The sequence below is a fragment of the Dicentrarchus labrax genome, unplaced genomic scaffold (assembly GCF_905237075.1).
Source record: "Dicentrarchus labrax unplaced genomic scaffold, dlabrax2021, whole genome shotgun sequence".
Taxonomy (NCBI): domain Eukaryota; kingdom Metazoa; phylum Chordata; class Actinopteri; family Moronidae; genus Dicentrarchus; species Dicentrarchus labrax.
The window spans coordinates 767021-780000 of NW_026136721.1; the positions used below are offsets into that span (position 1 = coordinate 767021).

The following is a 12980-nucleotide window of genomic DNA, read 5'->3' on the forward strand; positions in this document are numbered from 1 at the left end:
GGGGGGGGCATGGGGACTTTAGAGAAGCAGTGTGGAGCAGTGTAGTTGCACATTGCAACTCCCTCGCTTCACCCTCCCCTTCTAAGCCTAAAGGAGAAACTAGGTGGCTGTAATAAGCACAAAAAACTCAAACGGCCCTATATAGAGCCTGTGTTTGTCCGTTCTGGGCTGCCGTAGAAACATGGCGGACTCCACCAGAAGAGGACCCGCTGCCTCTGCAGATAAAACACAGATTTAACAGTAATGAAAACATATCTATGGATGTTATATTCCATATCTGACTCTAGATCCTCCTCAGTGTTTCTCACTGGAGCTTCAACAATCACATTTATCAATATTTGCTTGGAAATAGAAGATATTTAACTCAGAGAAGAAGATATTTAACTCAGAGAAGAAGATATTTAACTCAGAGAAGAAGATATTTAACTCAGAGAAGAAGATATTTAACTCAGAGAAGAAGATATTTGTGGCACATTAATGGAGAACTGAGGTGGCGTTAGAGATCAATACATTGTTTTATTTGCTAATCTTCAGACATTTGTACAAATACATGTCTTTGCTCATTGATGTTAAGATGATCACTGATATAAAATGTGTCCATAACACATCATTAAATCAGTTTCCACTATTTGGGGGAAGGACAGAGTTTTAGCTCGCAGATTAATTGATGAAATGAAATATTGAACTGGAAACAGGCACAACCTTCTACCTTCACCACGTTGATCAAAGACATTATGCATCATAAAACCTGGCAACCATTCATTGACTATGTAGATAACCAGGCTATGATATGAGCTGTCTCTCCCCATGTAAAGCAGCTCTGTACCTCGGTTAATGTTTGTATATGTACTGTACTGGTTCTGTTGTTATTGTATAGCAGTTGTATACAGCCCCCATACAGATATGTTTAACTTCTTTTACTCTTCTCACCTGCAGGCTATTTCTAAAAAGAAGTTTAGCTGCTTCGCTGCAGCACTGTTGTTAGCATAAGTCAACTGAAGACTTCAGACTTTTACTTCATGTTCTACGTTTTTTTTAAAAACTATTTAATTATCTTTTTTTAAATTGAGTTTATTTTGTGAGATGTGTGTGTATGTGTGTATGTATATATTCTGTCAAATGTGTGTTTTAAAGATGTTTTTTATATTTTAGTTTTGTTTTTAATGCCACAGCATTTCATCTATGAAAGGTTCTATATAAATACATTTATTATTATTATTATTATTATTATTATTGGTGCTTGGAAATCATAGAAAAATACAGACCTTGCCTGAGAATCATCACATTAAGTAATCCAGTGATAGTTGTGTGTACATTCATGCAAACAGGAGCAGCTGACAGCAACAAAGACAAAAAAAAGCCAATCCAAGCCTGTCCCAAAATATCAGAATCTATAACTGAACCATCCAGGCGGTGGCGGAATAACTCGCCACGGGGCAGAATGTAGTGACTTTGTAATATTACGTCATTATCTTGAGATACTAATTAAAAATACTGAGAAGGTTTCTCATTACAACGACTTCCCGTCACATTGGCAGCTACCCAGTATTCCCTCACTAGAATATTCCCACACTGTCACACCACCCTGCCCCCAAGTTTACTGAATTAAGTTTGTTGTTGAATTTTTTTATTTTTTTACACAAAAAGGGGAAAAAAAACAACACAAAAAAGAATCTAAATGAATTTAGAGCCGCAACTTAACAATCATTTGTGTCCAACAAACACACATAACGCCCACCTGTGTGGACTCGAGGTATAAATACAAAGACTTTAGACTCGACTTCAAACAAATAATAATTAATGATAATTTACTTTTTAATCTCTCAACCATTAAAATTAAAATACAGATCACCCCCCCCAAAAAAAAAAAAAAACTCAAAAGATTTAAGTTTTTCTTAAGAAGACAACAAAAAGATTTCAGGTCTGCAAAATTAATCTGGGGTACAAAACTAAAGCTATTTATCTTAAAGGAATCTTTAGGAAAACAAATGCTTAAAAAGCGAAATATATTTATTAACTTTTGGCTACTTTTAATAGCCAAAATAACTATTATAGCTGTATGGTTGCAGCCACGACCCCCAAACATAAAACAAAGGTAACAAAAGGGGACAAGTTCACAGCAGAAATACAGCTAGAAATGTAATTAGTTTTTTCTGTGGTCTGTAGTTTCTTCTCCATATATATTGAATGAAATTCATATGAAAGGAAATGCATATCTCTGCATCTGAATTTGTATTTCACAAATAAAAAGTAAAAAAAAAAAAAAAACCTTTTAGTGAAGCTTTGAAATGTGTCAGCTTTTTTAAAGTGCGGTTTTAATTTAGATTCAAAGGAGAGAAATAAAAGGTCATGACCACATTAAAGCTGTGGTTGTGCAGAGTGAGGCTGCAGCCAGCGGGGGGCGCTGCCTGCCTGCAGAACAGAGGGAGGAGAGGGAGGAAACTTTAAACTGCTCCTTTAACTGCCCCACCCATCGACACTGATGCCACCATGTACAGAAGCCCACAACAGACATTATTCGGTCAAAATCGAAGCCCCAAAACTCGAATTAGTCAATCTTCCTCCAGTTTTCTGTGTAAGTCAATCAGAAAAAAAAACAATTAAATCAAATTATTCTGCTCAAATTCACATTAGGACATAATATAATTTGAAGAAATAAAGTGCACATATTTATATTATTTATTCAAACTCCTTCAGCTCAGAAGCTTTAAAAGTGTCACACTCCGGCAGAAAGAGACAAATGTATGAAAAGAGAAAGGAGATTTGTTTGTTTACTCTGTGAATGTGAACGGATCTGTTTGACGACGAAGAGGAGGAATGATGATGAAACCTCGCAGTGAGCTATTGTCAACACGCTCTTACACTAACTATTAATAATGATCATTTATTTAAAACTTTAATGTGAATTTAAACAATATTTCTCTCGTGTATCTTGTGATTTATTTTACTTTTTAATTTTATTTGAATCATTTATTTTATGTTTTGATCTCTTTCTCTGATTGTTGGTGTGTGTTTGGTTGTTTACCTCATATAGTGCTTTTAATCTTTATTGCTGCTATTCTTTGTGTGTACATATATATATAGTAACACTTTGTAAAGATTGCTTTTAAAAACCTGCTATACAAAAAAATCATTATTATTATTATTATTATATGAATCAATAATACTGTAATAACTCTGGTTGTTATAAAGCATTAAAGATCCAGGGCTCCTCCTGCAGGAGTTCAGAAGGGGGCAGCTCCTCTGTGAGCTGATCTTCATCAGTGGGGCAGTTCAAGGAGAGTTTAACCTCCAAACACTGAGCGAGGAAGAGGAGGAGGAAGAGGAAGAGGAAGAGGAGGAGAAGGAAGAGAAAACAAAGGAAAAGGAGAGGAGATTAGGAATGAGGGCCGCAAGATGAGAGTGAACTAATGAGCCCAGGTGGCTTATCAACCCCCCAACCTGAGGATGAGGATTACATGTACTGTGTGTGTGTGTGTGTGTGTGTGTGTGTGTGTGTGTGTGTGTGTGTGTGTGTGTGTGTGTGACTATATAGTCATAATAATAACAATAATAATAATAATTATAAGAAGAAGAAGAAGAAGAAGAAGAAGAAGAAGCATTTTCCCTCCAGAATCGTCCACCAAAACTAGATTCCAGTCGTCATTTTTTTGTCTTTCTTTCCTACAAAAAGCAGCCTAAATGCTCAATAATGCAACAGCCTCGTGTGTTTCTGTTGTTTTCTTCGTGTTTCTCTTCGCCCACATCTATTATTTTCCGTTGAAAGCTCTCGGTCGATTAACCTGATTCCACCTGCAAACACACGTAAAGCAGCTGGAAAACAGAGTGGAAACCTGTCGTCTTTAATCCTGATTTAACAGCAGAGCAGCAGCCGAGGAGGGAACGCCGGTACTCGCATTACTTTCTTCTGTAACAAACTTCATGTGTTTCATTCACAAACAGCAGGATGAGACTTTCTGACTGGTCGGACGCTGTAGCCGTGTCTATTGGCAGCACTCTGATGGCTGATGGGTCTGACACAGTAAAACAATGTGCGCTCAGTTAGTTCAAACACTGATGCCACACCAAGACAACCCCTGGAGAGTTTAGCTTCCTCTGAATCCTAAATCACTGGTTCCCAACCGTAAGGAACTCCTGTTCTATCGTTTAATTAAAGGACATGTTTTATGGATATTTCATATTAAATTCAAAACTGCACAATGAACCCAAACAGTGAACTCAGTAACAGCAGGAAGTTTGTGTAAAGCCAGAGATTTGGATGAATTTTGAGCAGATTATTTCCTGTTTAGGGAACTTTTCATATTATCTGTCTGTATTGTTGGTTTTCTAATAATCATACAGACTTAATAGACTTCCCTGATTGTTCTGTTAGACAATTTATATTCCTGAAGCAGATATATAAAGCCTCCCCCCTTTGGCGACCCCCACCCCAGTGTTTCTTAAATGGGCCTATGCGTACCACTAATAGTTTTGTAGAATCATGCAAATTTCCTAAAATAATTGTACAACAATAAGTTCAATCAAAAATGTCTATCTATACTCTATGAGCCATATTTTATATTCAATATTCAAATTTTTCAAGGCAATGAAGTGGCCTTCAGTTTCCAGCTGGTTCCATCAGATAAGATCAGAGTTCTTCTGAAGAACCGTTCTCATGAACCACAGGGTTCCTGCACATGGTGGTGCCATTGCTTGCTCTGTTTGCTGTGTTCTCTGATGTTAAGGTATTTTCTCAGACAGATAACAGAGATACGGTGTTGATGTGTGTGTGTGTGTGTGTGTGTGTGTGTGTGTGTGTGTGTGTGTGTGTGTGTGTGTGTGGTGTGAGAGAGAGAGAGTTGTAACTTGATGAAGAAGGCATGCTGAGACACTGAAAGTGTCATAGTGATAGATTAATCACACCAGATCTGGGAAACCAAACTGTGTGTGTGTGTGTGTGTGTGTGTGTGTGTGTGTGTGTGTGTGTGTGTGTGTGTGTGTGTGTGTGTGTGTGTTCAGGCATTAAATCAAATCCTTACCTGTTCTTTATCTCACGTTACCGTAGTTATCGCAAAACCGCCACAGAAAGTGAAAACAAACATCATTAACAGTGACATTTTCACTGTTATTAAAACCTGGCTGATTTCTAGTTGAAATCTGGGTCATATTCAGATGAAAGATGTGGGTGAGTGTGTTACTCATAGAGCGTTCCACTGGTTCTCTATCACTGAGAAGACTGGCTACACTTTATTATATATTAATCAATGACAATAGAGAACAGCTCATCAACTGATCAATGAACCCAAACAGTGAACTCAATACCTGCAGGAAGTTATTTTCCTGTTAATATTGATCAGAGATACATTCTCAGTCTGTATTCTGTATTTTTATCATTTTTACAATCAATATTCTTCTTTTCTGGCAGATTCACTGTTTTCTTCTCATTGTTATTATCATTGTTATTATCAGCTGTTTGGTTGCATTTAACTTTCATTTAGTGTTCTTCACAGAACCTAATAAAATGCTGAAATATAACCCTACTGTTTATATTTTTAAATGTTCTTAAACCCCATAAAATAAAGAAGGATTCAAGACCCCCTGGGAAGCTATGGCGATCCTGAGTGGGGTTCCTGACTGGGAAGTGGTTCACTATGTGAGGTAAGGTTTTATTTGGATGTAGTTTTAGGCTCCAAAGTGATGGTAGTTATTTGCACATTGTGGAATATAAAAAATGTCACTATTGCAAATCCTGGTGAAATATGGTCTAAATGTCAACGTCTTCAAAAAAAACATCTTTCCACTGCTGATGTTCACTGTGTGCTGTCTGTCGAGAAACGAGACAAGAAAAGAAGAACGACTGATAAAAAGAGATAAAAGCTGATAAAAATCTTGTTTTTGATTTTGGACCAAAAAATCTGAAATAAATAAATATTTGAAATAGTTTATTACAAGCTAATGTACACTACTTTGTGCATATTGTGCAAATTATTATATTATAATCATTAATTACAATTGCATGCATCATTGATAAAATATAAAATATATGCATATGTTTAAATTCTGTCCGAGCCCGAACTACGCCAGCAGTTTTGGGCCCGTACCCAGCGGGTTGTGTCAGATCCAATCGGGTTCAGGCACTGAATCAAAGCTTTGTCAAAAATATGCTGACTGATTTTCAAAATAAAACATGATGATGTTTGTGACTATTACATTTAAACCTGGTCTTTCTGATCACCAGGTGAGCAGAGTCAGGCATTAGCTTCACCTGAGGTCAGCTATGACCCACATGCGAGCTGAGTCGAGGTGTTTCTGCCCACCGACGCACTGTCAGGTTTTATTAGGGACAAATGATCAAGAAAATCCATTAAGGGGCTTTTTTCTGCTTCCACAGATGCTTTGTTGGCAAGAAGGATTTTAGGTAAACAACTGAAAACACACACAAAGCAGAGAGGGGTTATTAATTATATATTATTACTGCATTGTGGGTGAAATCAGTGACCCCATTAGCATGACAACAACACATGTTGAACAAACAGTCGAGGACAGAAAGGAAAGACAAATAAATGTCATGTAAAGTGTGTAAAGCCGCTGTAGAGGACCAACCTGTGTAGAGAAAAAAAGCATATTAAAACTGTTATTAACTGTGACTTACGGCAAATTTAAACCAACTTTTTGTCATCAAAACCACAATTAAGTCCCTTCAAAAAAGCAATGAGCTGCTAATTTAAATTATATAATACATTTAAGTATGGAGATTCTTTTATACGGTAAAACAGGATAAAGTTTCCTTCCAGGGCAATGGGTCCCATCCTGCAGGTCAAGATACACATAAAACTTTTAACATTATAATTTTAATACACACATTAGGCCCATAGCTCAGCATTTCCTTCATTTATGTGAAGAAAACGAATTGAATTGTTATTTTTAAAGTTGATATTAAAGATGTAAACTGATCGCAGTGTACACTGACAGAGCTTCAGCCCCGCTTCGATTCATTCTTGATTTCATTAAATCACGACATGCATCGCATCACCAGGCTGCAACAATCCCTAAAAGACGCATGTGAAGTCCTGGAGGGACAAACATCAGTGTGTTGCTGGTGTGCATAGACTGACAGACAGACAGACGAATGTTTGCTGAGGCTTTCTGTTTGTTGATCGTCGGTTCAGGTTGATCACGTGTTCGTTTCATTGTGCTCTCTGTTTGCGTTCTACTTGAGCTGCACACATGACTCCGCTTTTGTTTAGTTTGCATATTCCTGTCATTTCCTTACAGGAGGAGGCGACGCGGCAGAAGGATCAGATTTCTATAAATCTCCATTCAGTGGAAAATTAAAACTAAAGGTCCAACAGCACATCCAACAGATCACTGCTGACGGACTGACAGAGGTTCTAAACCTGGGTCCAGAGCACAGAGGGCCAGCATATCAGAAGGACATAATTGACAGGAGAGGAAAGAATAAAAAGTGAATTACTGCAACGTTAATATTTGACTATTTATATTAAACAGTGAACAGTTTACATTTTACTGTAAATGAAGAAATCTGAGTGGTATAGAGACAGAGATTGTTTTTATAAACTTGTCATACGTTCTGTTTTTAGAACTGAAAACCTTCATGTGAAACGTAACTGCAGCTGTCAGGGAGAGAACAGGGTGGAATTAGAAATCATTGAATTTAAGCTTATCACGTCCACAACAGATCATTACATAAATTAAATCTGACACCAAACTGGGGTGGCAGCTGCCCCTCTAGATCCGGCCCTGCATGAACTTTGTGGAGTAAAAACTTAGTTTTATCATTTTAATATTTATTATTATTATTATTATTATTATTATTATTATAATTTAACATTTCTTTAAAAAAACACATTTTAGTTTTTCACATTACATTTGGAAGAAAAATGTCCTGAACTGGATTAGAATTGATTCAAGAATAAAATATAACTAAATAATATTATTATAATATAAACTTTTTTTAATATATTTGTACGGACGGTTCATTTTGAAGCTGTTTGTATCGTCAATCATTTCTATAAAAATACAACAAATATTTTAAAAGTCTGCTCATTGTTTGAATGATCAACTATCAGTCAATCATAAAGGGTTAATCCCTGCTCTCACGGTAGAGCTCCATTTATTTATTTTATTATGCTAATAGATTTTCATTCATATTTATTCCATCGTATAATCGTCACTCTGTTATTTGTTGTTGTCACTTTTTCGACTTTCACCTTCTTTTTTTCTGTTGAACTGCTGTAACTCCTTCATTATAAAGTATCTAAGTATTAAAAAGGCCTGTGTCAGTAACTGATAAATGTTCTATAGATTATAACAGTACAGCATTGAGTTAGTCACTGTTGTTTTCTTCCCTGTTATAAATAAAGTTTAGTTGAATTCACTCTTTCGTTGACCTCATGACGTGACCTCCGCAGAGGTCAAAGGAAAGTAGGAAAGGAAATAGGACGTCATTTTTCTGACAGCCCAGATTTTATAACACAAGTTGTGAAGTGAGAGGCTGCTTGTGGCCCCTGTAACTGCCAGGGGGCCCCTGGACGAAGAGTTCCTCTGTTCATTTCCTCATTTCCTCTATCAGGATTCAATTCTTTACAACTTTATTAATCTCTGTTAACTTTAATCAGAAAACAACAACAACATAACTTTATTTACACACTGTGTGGAGACAAACTGCTGATGTGGAGCTTCACACAGTCTCATTTATGTCTGTGGATCATAAAAGGAATGTTTATATCAATATTATTATCATTATTATTATTATACGTTAATTTACTTTAAATGAAATATATATGAATAAATATAAATCAGGAGTATTGTAGTTGTATTCCTTACATTGTGTGTATAAACAGTGAAACAACAACAGTAAACTGTTTATAACAATATTTAAAGATACTTTGTTTTTATTTACAAAATGAGAAGTCAGACTTTAGAAAAAAGAACCAAAAAAGATACTTAATTTATAAAACGTGACAGAAACTCTACAAAAGCATAAAACTAAAAATATAGTGTTAAACATATTAATAATCACCAATCAATAACCATATTTACACACATTGTTGTATAATATTTGTATCGGAGGGTTCATGTATTCATAAAACAACTGAAGTGAAATCAGTACACACTGTATCTGTATTGATTATTGATCAGTATACACTGTATCTGTATGGATGATATTGATCAGTATACACTGTATCTTTATGGATGATATTGATCAGTATACACTGTATCTGTATGGATTATTGATCAGTATACACTGTATCTTTATGGATGATATTGATCAGTATACACTGTATCTTTATGGATTATTGATCAGTATACACTGTATCTTTATGGATGATATTGATCAGTATACACTGTATCTTTATGGATGATATTGATCAGTATACACTGTATCTTTATGGATGATATTGATCCTGTATTGACAGTCAGACTGTGGACATATGACGGCCTTTAGCTCGTGTTTCTAGAGTTACGTGTTGTTACGAACACGTTAGGAATTGTTAAAATGTGATATTTCTTAAAGGGAGTTTGGTGCAGGGAGCTTTTAGTTGGATTCAAACTGCTGATATGGATCATTGTTAACGTTTAGTCTCCACTACAGAGACACTAGCTGACTGCTGAAGGCTGATCAGGTTGTCTGACCACAAGGACTTCAAGACTCCAGGTTACAAGACTGTTCTGCATAGTGTGAACTGTACAGAGATCAATCTTTGATTGGCCAAGGCTTTAGAGAGAGAGAGAGAGAGAGAGAGAGAGAGAGAGAGAGAGAGAGAGAGAGAGAGGAGGTCTGGAAAAAGGAGGTGTGGAGAGAGGGAGGGAGGAGGTGTGCACTTGTCTGCAGGATTCGTCATTGAGCTTCAGCTCTTGGACGCAGGAACAGCTCCCACAGCTGCCCCATGGAGGAACTTTCTGCCCTCAACCATCGCAAGAGGAACAACTTTGAGGAGTTTCAGTAAAAATCTGCCGCACACATGAAGTTCTGTGGAGGCGGAGCGGCGCTGCTGCTGCTGCTGCTCGGCCGCTGCTGCTGCACCGACCCCGGCAGGAGAGGTAGGACTGAGCCCGGGGTGAGAGCTCCGGAGAGAGTGCGTGTCAGTGCGGGAGGGAGGGTGCGGGAGCCCGGGGTGAGAGCTCCGGAGAGAGTGCGTGTCAGTGCGGGAGGGAGGGTGCGGGAGCCCGGGGTGAGAGCTCCGGGGAGAGGTTCTCCATTACTATAAATGCATTTTGAGTTTTGTTGTGAAAAGTTCAGGAAGTTGCCTGACACAGATCAAATCTAATATTAAGTAATATTATGACAAGATCAGATTTTTCCTTTATTATCGGGAGGGGGAGAAATTCAAATGAGCGCAGCAGCACAGGGCAATGTAGAGAGTAAAGAGAGACAATACCATACTGTAGAACAAACTCAGATAAAACACAATTCAACACAATATCAAATATGTATATACAGTAAAACAGAATATGGTAAACATCTGTATATGTGCAAAAAAAAAGAGTTGTGCAATGCATGCTGGGTGGTGTGATTTATCATCCTCCGGGTTTCACTGTACCACATATATTTATTTATGTTATTATTTTGCATGAATGTGCCTTTTATACAGATTTATAGTGGCTCAGTCTACTCCCAGGAAGTACATAGAATATAATAAATATATATAACTACCCCTTCATACACAACTCAAACAACACAGTTCAATTAAAAATAGTGTGAAAGGTGCCCACCATCGGCCCATAGGAAGAGATCAGCTTAAAACTGTATAGAAACTGTTTTATTTTGTTAGTGTGATGTTAGGTATGGAAATATTTGTGAGATGACAGTATCAGCAGTGGCCCCGTGCTGTCGGGCTTTCTATGCTGCACATAATGATACAATATATGAAAGAATCAGTAAATAATATATATGTTCAAACTGCAACGTGCTAAAAACATTACATATAAATATATCAACAACTTTAACATTGCTTCCTTTTCAAAAGCTAAATATTGTAAAATAGTTGTTTAAAAACTGACTCAAATGTTTTATAGTTTTAATTTTACTTTTAGTTAACCAGAAAAATCAGCGGATAAAACTTAGACAATATTAGACAGAGTTAAAACATCACAATACATACAGTGTAAAGCAGTGGTTCTCAACCTGGGGGTGGGGACACAGTATAGTCAAGATCTCAGCCTTTCATTCAACTCTGTGAAGAAAACTAAATGAAATTGTTCTTCTCAAAGTTAATAGATGTAAACACAATGAATATTATTATTATTATTATTATTGATCGCAGTGTACAGAGCTTCAGTCTCTGATCAACAGCCTCGTCCTGCATCAGACAGCTGATCAATCAATAATCAGAGAATCTGTCAGAAAGAAGAATATTAAGTCTGATTGTTAAAATGATAAAAATACAGAATACAGAGAGAGAATGGATCAATATATCAGGAAAACTCATCTCTGATCAATATTCACAGGAAATAATCAAACTGCAGTGATTGAGTTCACTGTTTGTGTTCATTGACCAGTTGATCAGCTGTCATTGATACTGATCAGTAAATACAGTCAGTTTTTGGGAACAGCGGCCGTATGTAGCAACAGAGAGCTGCTGTTTTCCAGAGAAACCAATACAGAAGCAGGTGATCAGGAACTGCTGTCAGTGAAGGAGAGAGGGAGCGGCACACTGGTATGAGTGAACAACAGATGAGTGTTCATTATAATGAATAAAGTATGGTTACTGTATTGGCTGATAATAAAACATCTATATTATTATGAATTATCCAGATAATTCATAATAATTCATTTTGAATTCTTATACAAACAATAAAGTGTGTTTGTGAAGTTTTTAATGAACTTTACGAGAGAAAAAACATTTGAGTCAGAATTTGATGAGATCACTACATCTCAGCTTTTCTTACCATCAAGTGTAGAAAATCTGCAGCTTATCAACTTCTTTTAAAAACACAAACATATGAAATTATTAATTATTAATTATTAGTTAATACAGGTATCGGCTGAAAAAATAATCCATATCATGCATCAGTACAGATAAATATTTGAGTTCTGCCTGTTTTCAAGAGCATATTGGATACTGTTGTAGGTTATTAACTGTTGAGCTATAAAGTTATAACTGCTAAGAAGAAGCACAATGGTAAATGGACTGTACGTGTATCGCTCCTTTCTAGTCTTCCAACCCCTCAAAGCACTTTTACACTACACCGCTGCACCTGGAGCAGTTTGGGGTTCAGTGTCTCGCTCAACATGCAGCGAGCGTCTTCAGGCTCTTACCAGGCCGTCACTGTAAATAAGAGGTTGTTCTTTGTTCTTCATTTGCCTGGTAACATAAAGGTAATAAAATTAATAAATAAAAGTGCCACATGCTATGTAGCGGGCAGAGGTCTAATCACAAAGAGACGCTACAGTCGATACAAACTAAATAATAAATAATGATATTTGTCTTCCACTGGAACATCCTAGAAATATTATATAAGACTATAAGTACTCCATCAAATGCATTACTACAAGCTCACCAGGCCACTATAAATACAGTTAAATCTACCATTTTGATATTATAGGAATATAATATCAGTTGCAATCATATTAGAGTCTGATCATAAACTGCTATAATAACAGTTTCTCTATCATAGAACGTCATAGGTCGTCATGCAGAAGAAAGAAAACACTTAACAGACAAACTGAGTTGGTTTGGTTGCTGTTAGAACATCACAGGGACGTTACACCAGATTCAGAGTTATCACCTATTAAACGTTCATTTCCTGCTGTTTTCTTTGCATTCGAGCCAAATCTCCGAGCTCGTACAGCGCGTCCGCACTGTGGGCTGGATAACCTGCATCCAATGATTAAAAACCAGCAGATATTCACTTTGGACAAACTGGATTTCTGCTTTAATAAAGACGTAATTATTTCCTGGAAGATTGAAACTGAGATAACTGACTGTCCTAAACAGATTGTCAGAAGGGAAAAAAGCATTGCTTGCTAAGCATCA

At 36.7% G+C, this 12980-nt stretch overlaps 1 protein-coding gene across 1 annotated transcript in view; it reads left to right on the plus strand.

Annotated features, from left to right (window-relative positions):
- The first annotated feature begins 9833 nt into the window (after positions 1–9833).
- Positions 9834–12980, plus strand: part of LOC127355198 (melanoma receptor tyrosine-protein kinase) — a 43227-nt gene continuing 40080 nt past the window's right edge. Inside the window, exon 1 of the mRNA XM_051385820.1 lies at positions 9834–10044. Coding sequence (XP_051241780.1) covers positions 9966–10044 — 79 coding nt within the window. The 5' untranslated portion in view covers positions 9834–9965. The remainder of the gene's footprint in view (positions 10045–12980) is intronic.